The sequence below is a fragment of the Talaromyces atroroseus genome (assembly GCF_001907595.1).
Source record: "Talaromyces atroroseus strain IBT 11181 chromosome Unknown scaffold_0, whole genome shotgun sequence".
Lineage (NCBI taxonomy): Eukaryota > Fungi > Ascomycota > Eurotiomycetes > Eurotiales > Trichocomaceae > Talaromyces > Talaromyces atroroseus.
Window position 1 is genome coordinate 1,940,951 of NW_017971432.1, and position 14,883 is coordinate 1,955,833.

At 48.3% G+C, this 14,883-nt stretch overlaps 6 protein-coding genes across 6 annotated transcripts; 2 read left to right on the forward strand and 4 right to left on the reverse strand.

The window, feature by feature from the left end:
* Window positions 1-1,458: 1,458 nt before the first annotated feature.
* UA08_00686 (hypothetical protein) lies at window positions 1,459-2,694 on the reverse strand (the record flags this gene model as incomplete). Its single annotated transcript, XM_020260519.1, has 2 exons — window positions 1,459-2,091; window positions 2,341-2,694. 2 exons carry the CDS (start codon window positions 2,692-2,694, stop codon window positions 1,459-1,461), a joined length of 987 nt encoding a protein of 328 aa, XP_020124467.1.
* A 1,523-nt stretch (window positions 2,695-4,217) lies between these two features.
* On the reverse strand, window positions 4,218-5,990 carry UA08_00687 (hypothetical protein; the record flags this gene model as incomplete). Its single annotated transcript, XM_020260520.1, has 1 exon — window positions 4,218-5,990. The coding sequence occupies one exon, from the start codon at window positions 5,988-5,990 to the stop codon at window positions 4,218-4,220; it is 1,773 nt and encodes a 590-aa protein (XP_020124466.1).
* Window positions 5,991-8,655: 2,665 nt separating this feature from the next.
* On the reverse strand, window positions 8,656-9,196 carry UA08_00688 (Ribosomal protein S16, mitochondrial; the record flags this gene model as incomplete). Its single annotated transcript, XM_020260521.1, has 3 exons — window positions 8,656-8,706; window positions 8,847-9,042; window positions 9,120-9,196. The coding sequence occupies 3 exons, from the start codon at window positions 9,194-9,196 to the stop codon at window positions 8,656-8,658; spliced, it is 324 nt and encodes a 107-aa protein (XP_020124471.1).
* Window positions 9,197-9,949: 753 nt separating this feature from the next.
* Window positions 9,950-10,643, forward strand: UA08_00689 (NAD(P)H-hydrate epimerase; the record flags this gene model as incomplete). The annotated part of the gene is made up of 3 exons (XM_020260522.1): window positions 9,950-9,956; window positions 10,014-10,108; window positions 10,212-10,643. 3 exons carry the CDS (start codon window positions 9,950-9,952, stop codon window positions 10,641-10,643), a joined length of 534 nt encoding a protein of 177 aa, XP_020124470.1.
* Window positions 10,644-10,833: 190 nt separating this feature from the next.
* On the reverse strand, window positions 10,834-13,311 carry UA08_00690 (hypothetical protein; the record flags this gene model as incomplete). The annotated part of the gene is made up of 3 exons (XM_020260524.1): window positions 10,834-12,695; window positions 12,749-13,202; window positions 13,264-13,311. 3 exons carry the CDS (start codon window positions 13,309-13,311, stop codon window positions 10,834-10,836), a joined length of 2,364 nt encoding a protein of 787 aa, XP_020123894.1.
* Window positions 13,312-13,625: 314 nt separating this feature from the next.
* Window positions 13,626-14,737, forward strand: UA08_00691 (hypothetical protein; the record flags this gene model as incomplete). The annotated part of the gene is made up of 2 exons (XM_020260525.1): window positions 13,626-13,897; window positions 13,978-14,737. 2 exons carry the CDS (start codon window positions 13,626-13,628, stop codon window positions 14,735-14,737), a joined length of 1,032 nt encoding a protein of 343 aa, XP_020123895.1.
* Window positions 14,738-14,883: the final 146 nt, after the last annotated feature.

The following is a 14,883-nucleotide window of genomic DNA, read 5'->3' on the forward strand; positions in this document are numbered from 1 at the left end:
CCGCTGGATAAAACCTTTAGTTTCTGACTTGGCTATAGGTATGGAGAGCGCGTATAGTAGGCAAAAAACGGCTCTCACGGATGGTTTGACAGCCAGGCTAGCTTAGCTAGCGACTAGGCCTCGACTCCGCTTCATCCAAGCCACTGGGATCCATGACAGGTGCTTACCCTCCGAAGCGGGGCCTTTTATTCTCTTTGCTTGCTTTCCCTTGTAGATTCGTTTGACAAGCAACCCGATGTGATACAGCTCCGAGGTGCACTGTGTTTGGACAGCGGCCCCGACACCCTGGCCTCTTTCTCTGTCAGAACCTGCCATTTTCGTCATCCCTGGGATCTTGAGAGAGAAACATCGGGAGAAGCCGTGAGAAGGCCCATTCCTTTGCTCGGCGAAACGTCGGGGGCGTACGGGCTTCTTTCGGCTCAGACGCGCTTCCATCTGCTTTGCAGCCTTTTTGCTTAGAATACTCGACGATACGTGTAGGTGCTAGGTATAGAAGAAGTATGGCTCTAGAGATAGAGACATTCCAGTGTATACTTCTGCACCAGCCCCAATTCTAGGGAGAGAGGAGGATCTCGCCATCAATTCCTTGAAGATTGCATGCAATGTGCCACAGCAACTAGCGAATGCCTCCGAGGACCCTGAGCGATAGCCAAAGTACCTGGGAGAGAAGCCGGCGCCGAGAATTGCCCACGGCCACGAATCAAGAGCAAAAACAAATAATGATATGCTAATATAACAGCTAGCAATCTACGTAATACGCAGAGCTAGATGTCAAGTTAGGGTTACGGGAACGGCAGGGGGGCTCGGCTTGCGGCGCCGAACCACGACCGAAGCTCTTCCTGTGTGCACAACGCACATAACCATCATATAGTTATCAGTTAACTATGGAACGTCATTAATATAAGCTCTTGCTGCCGTCGGCCGGTTCCGACGTGCCTTTTCTCTTTTTCTTTTTCTTTTTCTTTTCTTTTGGCAGATCGTAAATTGGTCGATCCGATCGATCTCCTGGTCGTGTATCTCTCTGTTCTAGACGGATCTTCCATCACCGAATGATGCCACCAATACCCAAGCACCTTCTATCAAGGCTGAACTCGGAAGCAGGGAGTAGATGGTGGCCTGCCTACTTGACTTGATTTCTCGTCATTAGATACCGTTATACAATGAATCCTCAGACGTCATCATGTGCTGAGATCACATACCTACCTACCCTATCTCAGGACTACGCAGATGATCCTCTGCAACCGGGCTGCTCCGTCTATCAACGTCGTTGATGCCGACTGGCTAGCTGTAGAGAACTTGAGAAAACTCCAGTGCATGAGATATTCCGTCCTTCACATCCACGCCCTTCAGGACCTGCTAGCTACATTGGATATAAGAATATATGTATGATACATCAAACTATTGTACAAGGTGAATGGTCTCTCTTGGAGAAAGGGGCAATTAAAGATAATAGTTAGATTAAACTTCCACCTTTCTCGGGATCTTGACTTGTCCCTTCTTTCGGTCATAAGTCGGCACACCATACCGGTGACCAGGAGCTGAATGGCCTCGGCCATCGGACCCTGTAGTCTCCTTGCTAACCACCACGTCCCTAAACCGAAACTCGAAGCGGGAATCCTCCGGCTGAATTCGGGTCAGTTTTCTTTCAGCCTTCGCCTTAGCAAGCACTTTTCGCTCTTGCTCCAGTTCATCTGCGCGCTTTAATCGCTCGTGATATCGATCCATATTTTCACGACGCTCCGACGAGTTTCTGATTTTGTCTCGTTCTAGCGCAATCAATTGTGGATGTGGTATACGGGCATCTGCAGGAAGTAGTACTTGATGTTCCTCGGCGCCCTTGCCAACTTTCTCGAAACGCCTCGTTTCCGGAGCAATCAATGACTCAACATTTACGGTTGCCTCTTCGCCACGTTCTAAAGCTGGCGCTGCTGAGAATACTCGTCCGGCGTCCACACGTGTAAACTGACGCGATTCTGAGACAGGATAAAATATCTGCGGATCCGTCAAGCGATGCACTGGAAGATCATTGATAGACTCGTGCACCGGTTGAGGCTCTCCCTTTTCGCCTAGTGGGGTGGTGGGTACCATTTCCTGTACAGCACGGGCATAGGGAATTGCCATGGATTTTCCCTGATTGGCTTTCGGTTAGCAGTGCTCTTGTGCCACGAAGAAAACATGAAATAAATAAGGAGTAAAGAAATTGCTTTCAGAGAGTTGTAATTTTGTATGATTGGTAACCAAAGCCGAGCTGGGAATGCCCGAGTCTTCAAGACTAATCGATTTTTGCTCATCATTGCAAATTTCACAGGCAAGGGAGAAGAAAAAACATTATCGACATACCTCTTTCTCCATTCGTCGTTCCAATTCCATTAATCTCACCACAGCTCCGACTCGCCTCATGTCCACTCGCAGTTCAACACTAACGCTTCGAACGCTCTTTTTCTGAATCACAACCCGTTTATATATTTCCTTGCAGAGCTCTTCACCAAGAATAGGCTCGGAAACGAAGAGAGGATTGAGCGGGAAAGGCTGTCTTGCCGCGGGCGAGTGGCTGTCTTGTTCAGCAGAATCCCTCCTAGAGGATTCCGAGGCCTCATCTCCAGCTCGACGATTCTTCAATTGTGTAACATAATTGGTCGATCCGGGAGTGTGATGCTTCAGATCTGCACCTGGGCCATTCAACCAGTCAAACATTGTTTCTCTCAGTCGCGTTTGCGCGGCACGTGAGGACGAAAACTGCCTCCGCGAAGAGCATTGTAATTGGGCTATTTGTGATGTATTATATGATGCTGTGATAGTGGAAGAAGAGGGAACGGCTTTGGAGGAAGAAAAGGACGAGATGATGCGATGCGTCTTTATCCGAGGAGGCATGGTGAACAGCTGCCAGGGAAGCAGACAGAGAGCAAAGGGGGTATATGATTGTAATTGAGTCAATGCAACATGAAAAGGGTATAGGTGCAGTGTTTTGCTTTGCTTAAAGGAGGAAAAAATGATTGCGATTGTGCAAGGAATTGAGGGTGTAGCACCCTTGGTTTGGAGAAGACAAGGAAGGAGGAAGAAAAAAAAGTTTCTCTGATTAGTTGTGCCTAGGTCACGTGACAGAAACAAACAGCCCAAACACAGGGAAGTCCGGAGTATTGATTACATAATGTTCCAGATAACTTCGTTTTGTGAAAGTGATTGATTTGGGCTGCAATTTGAACAGTCTAAATCCAGGCATCTGTCGAATGCGACTATAGACTTACATAGATGAGGGACTAAGCTAACTAACAAAATTAAAATAAGAAATGAATTTCATACCGGGAAAGCAAAAAGGAATCGAGTTAAACCCCAAAGAGCCATTTATCATCCACGATGTTCCAATTTGAACGCCTCTCGCAAGTGCTGGTAGTATATGTAGGATCTGATACTCAAAGAAACAAAAACGAACAAGCACCTTGACGATCTTAGTGCTGCACCATACTGCATAAGAAAATAATATTTTGGTAGAAGAGGTAAGAGAGAAGAGACCAAAAAAATACAAATAGGGTAGAAATGCAAAGAAAACAGTCACGCACTCGAAGCAATGCTATAATAATAGTAGTGATTTGGAGCAAAACCCCCCAAAGGTCTTCACTTTCCATATCAGATTATCCATCCATGTTACTCATGCGCCGTAAAATGGATGCTGTTTGTTGCAAAAAGGGGAATCACATGAGTAAGACACAGTTGAAATGAAACATTAGCACCATAAACCATCTTCCAGAACGTCCTCCAAGAATAAGAAGAGTTGAAATAGGAACCATAAACAGGTGTTCAACAGTAATTGAAACATGATAATGCAATCAATCAAATCAAATTAAACTTGAATATGACAAAGAAGAATCAAAAGGAGAAGAACGAACAATGCATGTCTTGAAAAGAAAGAGAAACTCCCTATCAGTCAAACAATACAATTAGTGGACTAACGCTGTGCGAACCGAACCCAAGGGAGATAAAACAGGGAATTTATGAAAGAAGAAATGATCGTCTCAGTTGTGATGCGAAGGGAGGAGAAAAATAAAAAAGACCTCCGTATACCGGCTCTAACTGCAAAACCCAAGCTCACTAAGCGCCATAAAATCCAGTAAATCATCAAACATACCAGGCATTACCGATGCATAATATGATGTTGTTATTTTATAGTAAAAATGGGGATGGTTGTTGTGTTTGTTTCCGTTGTCTTTTTTCGCAACTACTCATCGACCCATCATATAGTCGGGATAGACACCGCTGAAACCAGTCATGCCAGGACCTGCAGTATTACCAGGTATTGCAGCACCGAACGGGGTGGGGTTAAGCGAATTTAACCCATTTGCTCGAATACCGAGCCCATTGTTGGTCCCAAACGGGCCGCCATTATTAACTGGTACGTGGGAGCTCGGAGGTGGTGGCATGGAGCCGTTTCGAACGTTCATAGGGGGTAGCCCGAGGCCCGGAGGCGCTGACAAGCCCGGAGGGGGTCCGCTGGCGGTGGAAAACATGGCATTTGGAATGGGTCCAATGCCAGCAGCTCCATGGATGGGAGTTTGGGGGCTGAGCGGAGTCGGTGGATTGACGCTACTACCCGGTTGTCCACTCCGTACACCCAGAGGATTCTTTGAGAAGCTAAGACGAATGCCTGTCTTCACACTGTTGGATAGCTTATACCCATACAAATCGTTCAAGGCTTTGCTAGCCATTGCCACCTCGTCAAATTCAACGAAACACATTGGACCGTTCTGCTTGTTGCGGAAACACAACCTCTTATACCCGCGTTGCTTGGAGAAGAGAGCTTTAAGCTCTTCCTCCTGCGTGTCGGCTGGAAGATTACCAACGTAGAGTGTGTTGCATGGGGGATTCAAGTCGTTCGGATTGGCAGCAGGCAGGCTATGACGCGGGTTATGCTGGTTAGGATAATGAAAAGGAGGGTTGCCGCTTATATTAGGTGGCAGAGCGCTGGAAGGTGTCGGCAATCCCATGCGACCACCAGCGCCGTTGGAATAGTTTTGTAAAGGAGGAGAAGTAACATTCGTGGATAATGACAGATTGGTGAATCGGCTGGTCGGTATTTGAGGGTTAGTTGAGCGCCGCGTGAGGGGAACGTTAACATGTCCATTCTGAGCATAACCAACGGGATCTTTCAGCAACTCCCCCGTCTCCTCATCGAGATCTTGATCGATGACTGACTTGCCACTCACGCGCGGGAGTTCTCCAAGTCCACTGCCTATGGGCGAACGGGGAGAGAAGAGTGTGTGAAGTCGAGAGTTTGTGTCAGGAGCTGGAAGCGCTTCATTGGCTTGCTGAGAGGAAGTGCCAATGGTCATTGTCTGGAAAGTGCCGTTGAAGCGGGACGACTGGCGAGCAGAAATACCACGACTAGCGGTATGGTCGATTGTATTTCGGCGATTAGGGAGCGGTCCCGGAAACATTTCAACAATCATGTTGGCTTCGTTGCTTGTGTTGGGCTTGCCGTCAAGCATGGCACGAGCTTCTTCGGCGGCAGCAACTGTGTTGAATCGTGCAACTGCACAGAGGAACTTGCTATCTTCTGGCAACTCAGAAGGGACGAAATCGGCGTCGATAAAATCTTTCGCGAAGAGGAACATGCTCCGTAGGGCTTCCCGACTAGTGTTTTTGGGCAGTCTGCGCATGAGAATGGCAGCGCCATTGCTCATGCGGTGAAAGCCATTCATGGGAGGTGAGACATCGGGATCAGTGAGCCGCATACCGTTTGTGCCTAGGCTATCGAAGGACGAGCTTGTTGTTCCGATCGGGGAAAAAGGGTAGGTGAAAGAAGAGCTCAAGGACGCAGAAGGTTGAGAGACAGCGGAGTTATACACGTCGGTCGACATTGCATTATGCGCTCCAAAGGGCCCTTGCGACGAAGACTGAGGAGAAGAATTACTGGAGGATACCGATGTAGCGCGCTGAGTAGTGCTGAAAGACCCAGGGCTTGTTCGGCTGGAGTGCGTCGTGGAGCTGCCAACCATGCCTGGTCCACAACAAATAAAAATAAAATAAAAATGCGAGAAGCGTGTCGCAGTATCCGAAGAAAACCTCTGAGACGTACAGATTCGATTTGACGTGCACACACAAACGGAGTGAATCTGGGGATCAGGGTGCTGCTGTTCACACAGAGACGCGACCACAAGCGTGGCGAACGCAGGCGATATTCCGGTAACGGTGAGTTCAAGATACGACGCGACAATCGGTAGCAGTTGTGAAGACGCGGACTATTTTCTGCTTCCAATGACAAGTTTTGCGACACGTGAAATGAGAATGCGAGCGGTGTTGCGACAAGTTTCTGGTCGGTGGGCGGAGGGCTACTCGAAGGCCGGAAGAATTCGCACGCGGCAGCGCGCAGCAAGAAGGCACAACCAAGAAACACACGGAACAAGAGGGCGGCAGAAGCGATGGAGAAGCGAAGACGGGCGGTCGGGATCAGAAAATGAGGGAGAGAGGTGGAAGGAAAGACAGGGAGAGATGGGTTTACGACGATGACGAGGCTGGAGGTTGGAAGTGAAGATCCAGGATAAAGTTGGGGAAGGGTGGGAGTGGGAGTGGGAAGGCAGGAAGGGCTGCTGGAGTTGCACTTGGGAGCGCGCCAGGAGAGAGCCCGCCCGAACAGGCCTAGTGCTTGGGTAGTTTTTGCGGTAATGGGCCGCGCCCGTGCGCTGTGATTGGCCAGCCGGCTGGAGCAAACCCATGGGTTTCGCGATGGTGCCGGGAACGGTCTAGCAGGCAGCCTCGACTGTCATATCGGTATATAGCTATAACAGGCGCATAATATGTGTAGCGACCGTTGCGATCTTCTGGCTTGGCGAGCTACGACTACTTACTACCGTACGGGGGGTGAGATGGCTTGAATCCCAGCATGCCGGCGAGTGTGTGCTGGTGCAGGTAGAGAGAGAGAGAGCCTGGGCCTGATAAGTGAGCGTTCTAGCCGGACCCAAGGAACAGGTAAAAGTGGGCGAGCAACAAACACCTCAGGCACGAGTGCGCTGTAATTTCATTTCAATACGTACTCTGGAATTACTGCTAGAATATATCCCTCGACGCGTTCGTAAATTACTGTACAGCATGTCGATCGCCATCAGAGAGGCGGAGCTGTTCCGGGTGGCCAATCAGCGCCCGCATCCCGAATGCAGAGGCCAGGTATGGTGGGGCAGCCCACAGCCCAGACGAGCCGAGCAGCGAACCACAGTTCCGCATGCGACCGAGGTGACTTCAGCAGAGTGCCTCGTGGCCAATCACAGCCTTGAGTGATCGTGGACGCGGCACACGGCAGTGGGTCCTTGTTTTTGTATCTGCGTGTATTGTATTAGATACTCTACCTCTGTATTCTGATTACGTTGTACTAGCTACGTCGTATTAGCGTTGCTTAGTAGCATTTACGCTGTGCTAGCTAGTTATTTAGCACGCATTCCGTCTTCAGACCAAGGTAACTAATCAGCACCGACAGTCGTTACAGTAATTGCCTTTTCTCTCGGAAATGTTTCGGATAGCTCACCAAGTTCTATTCGTTCAAAGGAGAGTTACTTTAACTACTTCGCAACTACCTGACAGTTGACTGTGCCGATACAGAAGATCCTACTCTATTAGAGTTTCTCGCCTGCAACGACTAACTACGAGCTTGGGCCATGACCATGAGCAAGAGTCATTGAAGAGGGTCTGTGGCTTGCCTGGCTTCTTTCCTCGGGTCTGCACGGCTCTTTTATGCACGTATCGTGTCTGCTACGGTTGGAGATACTGTTTTTGATTATGCAAGCAGATAAGTAAGATACTAGATACTAGAACTGACTCGAGAGCCCATCTAGTCTATGATTGCCAATTGGTTGCTTAAAAGGGCGGAGAGGACTTCCGGCGCGCCCGAGCAGCCATCCCAGTTTGTTCAAGACAGCATCTGAAAGACACGCTTTTGTTGTATCTAGTAGATACCGTAAATGTTCCTGCACTCAGTAGGAACTACTCCGTACTCGTTCAGAATTTATAAAATGCATAAATGACATTTGTTCCACTTGATTTAAGCTCATCTGGCCTTTCCCCATTCGGCAAGCCGATGGGGATGGGTTCCACTGTTCACAATCACATTGCTTTCGCTGTTCTTAATTTGGTAATACGCAAGAATATCCATCAACCGTGTCTTTTGTGTTGTCCCGACGTTGCCAAGGGGAAACCGAATCTTGACAATTCTTAACATGTGAATACTTTGAGAATGGAAGACATAAAGGATCCATCACCAGCTTTCATAACCTCTTCTTGTACGTAAAAGCACCTTGCTTCCCGAACGACCTCGGGACCCGAACATATACCCAGGTCGAAGAGCAGCATCCACAGACCGGCATGGCCGTTTATTCAATTTTATATCAGTGTACATCGAAAAGGATTTTACCACGTGAGAAAACCAGCCGTATTGTACATTCGATAGAGATATATAAGCAGAATTTACAAACCAAACAAGTTCAAAAGACTTGAGATAGGTTAAAGAAATCAATGAAACGCCGTGAAATGCTGACTGCGGTTCTCGACACATTTCTTTTCGTCGCAGTATCAGATCTAATCCTTGGGTGGGAACTTTCCAGTCTCCCTGCCATGCTAAGCTTTTCGTTTTTCGTCATTCGATAAGGAGAAGGAGACGTCGAACGAGGGTGTCGATCAATTATTCTGTGATCCGAATTTCTTCGGCTTGGGTTCGAGTAGGCCCATCTGTTCAGATCATTAGCCTCGTCTCGTCCCAAGCACTTCTTAACAGTTTTGCGGGGCTGAGAAGACAACACAAGAGTATTTGTCCTCCTTTTCCCGCGAATGCATCATGTCAATAGGAGATAGCACTTTGTTAGACGTACCATGCTCAACAATCGCCACACTGAATCGCTTGGCTGTGCACCAACACCCAGCCAATATTTGACTCGTGATCGATCGATGGAAATTTCTTTGAAAGGCTTTGCGACGCGGGCTTCTTCCTCGGACAAATTGGTAGGTTTTTGTGGAATAGGGTTGTAGGTGCCAATTACTTCAAGAGGTTTGGAGTCTCGAGCCGATCTATAGATACATGTTTTCGTTAGTATTAATCATGTCTATAACGACCGAGACAACAAAGAGATCTTAGATCAAAATACCTCGCCTGCGCAACAACAATATTGTAAAATGGCGAATGGCGTGGGCCAAATCGTGAGAATCGAATTCTGACAACCATTGTGATCTCGGATAACGTAAAAAGCGTGGCTGGAACAACTGCACTGCAGCACAATGGGAGCTGGTCAGCTTTTGATAGAGGGATCGATGCGCGACGCTTACTTTTAGGATCCGGAAGAATCGTTGATCCGATGGTCCCGGAGACAAGTGACACCTTACCCGATTGGGCATATTGATATGCGGGCGTCAGCTTAACGATGATGCAATGATCGTGATACCATCCTTTGTACGCTTTCTTCTGCGAGACGAAGCTTTATACTCTTTATTCCTGCATTGAGCTTCGTGCGGCATAGAGCCTACATTAACCCTGAACCAGCCGGTCGGTTACCTGTACGTCGACGGCACGAATTTATATGTTTCGTTTGCTCAACCGCAATCCGGCCTACAAATCTAAAGCTTATCGAATTGCACAAACCGCCACCATGTCCCTTAAGGTAACGGGTTTCCTTCGATTTCTAAAGACTCTGCATTCAATCTGACACGCAATCATCAATAAGGCAATCTCCTCTAAAGATGCCGCGGCCTTGGACAAGGATCTAATGGACGTGGGCGGGTTTTCATTGGACCAACTAATGGAATTAGCAGGTCTTTCTGTCTCACAAGCTGGTTAGCGTTGTTTTTTATAAAGAGATCAACTTTTGTTTGTGATTCGGACTTATAGGCTTACCCGTTGATATGTGCACTCAATCAGTATATCGCTTTCATCCACTCAGTAAAGGGAAAAACGTCCTTGTTGTTTGCGGTCCCGGAAACAATGGCAAGTAAACGACCTGAGCACTGATGTCGTGCATTGCTAATGGGCGTATAATCTATGATAGGAGGAGATGGCCTCGTTGCAGCACGCCACCTAGTACATTATGGCTACAAGCCATCCGTCTACTACCCAAAGCAGGGCAAGAACGAATTATATGAGGTAGGCCCAAACCTGCCAGCAAAGAGATGGCAATCCCTGTCTATTCCTATTCAAAGACATGAAGCCGCAATACTTATCGTTCAATTTTTTATATATGAAATAGCGCCTCAAAACCCAACTCACAAACCTCAATGTCCCCTTTGTTCCCGACTTCACCGAAGCCCTCAAGTCCGCCGACCTGCTCGTCGATGCAATTTTCGGATTCTCATTCCAGAAGCCCCTCCGAGAACCATTCCCGTCTATCATCAGTCAAATGGAAGAGACTAGGTTACCGGTGCTCAGTGTTGATGCCCCCAGTTCGTGGGATATCCAGGAAGGTCCGCCCAAGGAAGGGCCAGGTGCAAAGTTTATGCCGGGAGCGTTGATTAGTCTTACTGCTCCAAAGCCATGCGTCAAATGGTATCGGGGCCAACATTTTGTTGGTGGCAGGTTTTTGACCAGGTCGATTGCGGATAAATATAACATTGATGTCCCTGACTATCCGGGTGTTGACCAATTTATTGAAGTTGGTGTTGATGCTGATGAGAAGCTTTGAAAAGGGAAATATAAGATGATGAGAGCCGGGGAGATTGTTGTATTAGGAGGTCTACATCTAGCGATCGATGTTGAAGTGATCAAGCGCGAATTGTGTGGTCTAAGGTAGACTATGATGAATATGAGTTACATGCTATAGCAACTGTAAATGTAGATCCACCCACGTAGGGCGTTGAGGGGAGCCATAATGATCAAATGCCACTTCGAATTTCCCCAATTACCCCCTTTACGCGAGGCTCGCGTCCTGCACTGGAGCTGGAGACTTTGCTTAATAGCCTATCAAGGTCATAAATCTCCTTGGCAGCGCTCTTCACTTCTTCACCAGAAGCTTTCACAAGAGTTCCCAGCGCCACTAGGGCGCGATACACCGCCTCGGAGTCCTTCTCATTCGCTAGAATCTTAGATAGTTCCTCAAGAAGCCGAAGTGCGTGCTCCGCCGACTCCACACTTTGCACCCGTCCCTCAGAAGTGAAGTACACTGAGTAGTTGATGTACAGTGTTGTAGCAGCGATGGTAATGTTGCGATTTGGCGTTGCATCACCCACAGTCGCAACTAAGGACACCATTTGGAGAATGGTGTCGAATTTAGTGGCAGCAAGATCACCACCGAGAGGAGTCTCAAATAGGTTTGCAAAGAAACGAATGGCAAGCATTGCATTGTTGATAGTGACGGGACTCTGGAATACTCCACTCTGTTGAAGTGAGTCAATGATATCCTGATCTTCATATCGTACTTGAGCCGTCACAGGCGTCGCCGCCGCCAGAAGTCGAAGCAAGTCAAGACCAGGAACTCGATTTGCAGTGGGCCATTTAAGGGCTGCCTTCAAAACAAGTTGTATGCCAGCCTCCACTGCCCTAGGATCCTTGGGGAGTGAGCCTGTATTCTCTAATTGATTGCATAAATCTAAAAGCGTAGCTAGCTCTGGTGGATTGTAAGAAAGGTCCTTGTTGCCTGAAGAAACAATTTGTTGGTTCAACTCCGACAATTTTTTTGTTATCACCTTGATATTTGCTGATTTAATCGAGAGGTACGTTTTCTGGGGAAGTACATTTTGACGTGTCTCCGATATCGATGCAGCAGCGGCATCTCCTGGACGATATCGTTTGTCTTGACCCCAGGGATCAGGGGCGGATGCTTGCTGCGGCTCTGCGGCTTGGCCGATTGCCGCACCTTGCGTATTTTGAGTTATGAAATTGGCCACTTGATCTAAATACCCTATCGGGAGCTCATTGTCACCTATGAACTTCGTTGCAGCCTCGTACGGGTTCTGAGAGAGGTTGTAAGGCAGCTTCAAAGGCGGTTTTCCATCCTCGATGTCCACGTCAAAAACATAGTCATAATCTTGTCCTAGGTACTCAGTCTTTCTCCCAGAACTACCTGCCGAGTCCACAACAGTACCAACTGCAATCCATTCCTGCGTTGCCGACGACCAGGTATGGGCTGTGATGCTGCCATTGTCTTCCCTAATCATCTGAACCTGGCCATCCTTGGTACCAGATTTTTGCTTGAGAAAGTCTGGCCCTGGAAGTTTCTCCTTGTTAATGTTGCCTACCTGCTGTTGTGGTATTGCTGATTCCTTGACAGCGGTTTCAAATTGTTGCAAAACTGCTAAGTCAGCCTGCCGACCTTGGTCCTTGGTGAAAACCCTGACGATACGATCACTTGCACCCGTGACGATGTCACCAGTCTCTTGGCATACTGCAACACTCCATACAGATATAGCGGGGTGCGTGATTGTCTGAACACACTGGTTTCCTCTCCATATCCTGACTGTACGATCTTCTCCAGAGGTCACGAGCTCGCCTGACGGGGTTACTGCTACCGAATAAATAAAACTTTCATGACCATGGAGTTCTCCTAGAAGGTCGCCATTAAGTGTGAAAAGCCTTGCTATTCCGTCGTTCCCCGCAGAGGCAAAGTGGGCACCGGAAGGATGGCCAGCGGGAAGCTTGCATAGAGCTCGCACGACGTCTCGCGAATCCTTGATTGTTTTCAAGAGTTTTCCCGAGGCATTAAAAACACGGATAAGGTTGTCAGCACATCCTACGGGGCCTATCAGATTCACACAGTCCATGCATTGAATTCGAGGGGTGCTAGCAACATACCTGTAATAATAGTGTCCTTGTCGTAAGCCAACACAGCCCACACACTCCCCCGATGCCCGTCAAAGACAACATTGGTCTCCCAGTTGCCTATGCGCCATAATCTTGCCGTTGAATCCCAGCTGCCGCTAACAACCCAACCCCCTTGGGGGCAGACATCGATCGAGCATACATTGTGACCATGGCCCAATAACATCGCGTCCGCATTATCACCGGAAGCCTTTCCCGGCTGACGAGCGTCGATTATTGTGTCTTGACCGCCAGAGAAGACCAGGCCTTCCGGATACTCGTTGCTGGGAGGATAGTATGCGAGTGAATTGACAAATGCAGATCCATGAGATGAGATCGTGTGGTCGTAGGCTGGCGGCGGAAACGATACTTGCTTCCAAATACGAACTGTAGCATCACGCGAGGCTGATACCACAGTCTTGCTATTTGGGAAGGCCACAGCGCGTACCTTTTCGAGTTAGCTAAACAAACCAGATATACCACAAACATAGTCAAGTGAATACGCTTACATCATCGCCGTGGCCTTCCAAAGAAGCGGAGAGCTTGTATTCAGACATACAATGAAAACTGGGCAATATGCTGTGGTATTTGAAAAGAAAACAGAGATACTATGAAACAGGAAATGAAGTGTTTGTCAGAGCAGTGACTGACTGGGAGTTGTTGACAAATGGGCTGAGCAGTGACGGCATGCGGGGAGCTTATCACGTGGACAGTGCGGGACTGGTGAGCTTGATAGCTACAGAAAAAAAGCAAGCTCCTTCTTCCCCGGACTGCGCGTCCTTGATCTAACATATCATTTCGTTTCATTTCATCTCAAGCCGTATCATTATTTTTACCACAAAAAAGAACCGTCGAGGTAATCGATACTGCAATGGAAGTTCTCCAAACTCCTCCTTCAGCGAGTTCCTTCACTTCGCTTGCGGAACATCAGTCGCGCACCCCCGAATCCTTCTACGATGGCGCACCAGTCCTTCATTACCATAGTTCACGATGTAAAGTCGTTGTTTTAGAGAGCGACCTCACTGCGTCGCACGCTTTGAATACTCTACGCGGAGGAGTCTCCAATGCGAACGGCTCGTCCGATGAATCGACTGAAGGGAAAGAGATTGTACTTGACGGAGTCGATGTTTTTGTGGCTTCGGAGTACGTTGAAAGATTCGCTGATTTCTGGCCGTCTGAATTTTCTATTGTGGAGGAAAGATTGTGCTGATATGAGGATACAGTAAATTTCTACTTTACCGGGCTGAAGCCAGCTCTGGTGTTGCCCTACCTTATCCACTCATTTCGCTCCATGCAATCCAAAGATTCCATTTGCCAGGCACATCCGCGGATGAACCGGAAGTTCAAGGACTATACATGCAACTTGCGAAACCCCGATCGGCCGACGAGACTGGTGCCAATGAAGAGGACGAAGAAGAAGACAGCATTACACTGACTATTGTGCCCCCGCCAGTAATCGAAGCTGCCAGCTCTGCACTTGGATCTTATACAGCGGGTACAGAGACGGCTGCCCTTCTAGCCGATGAAATGGCGACGAAGGAGAGCGCGGACACCAAACCGGAGGAGACGTCGACCACACAGGCCTTGTTCACGGCTGTATCTGCTTGCTCGAATTTACACCCAGACCCCGTAGTGCACGGGGAAGATGAAGAAGAAGAAGATTACTATGGAGATTCCAGCGAACAACCGGGAGTAGGAGGCATATTACAAGCTGGGTTGATCATGCCGGGTGCCACTGACGGCGGCTTACCGCCTCCAGTAGATGGCAGTTTAGGCTGGATCACTGCTGAAAATATGCATGAGTATTTTGACGAGGAGGGGAACTGGATAGCTGATGGGGAACCACCTGCCTCCATGTCTATGCCGGGCTTGGGTCCTGGAGCCGGGAATGTCCATGGTAGGCATGACGACGACGTCGAGAACGGAAATGGCGCTGGCACGGAAAACGGGGATGACGAGACGAAATGGCGAAGGACGGATTAAGCGGCTTGAAATCTCAGCTTTCATCTTCATATATATGCACCCATCTGATAGATGAAGAATGAAGCATACGCTCAGGATTTGTTTCAGTAGCAATATCTTTCCGACTATCAATAAATCAAGGCTATTTCAAAGGTAACGTCTGTTTC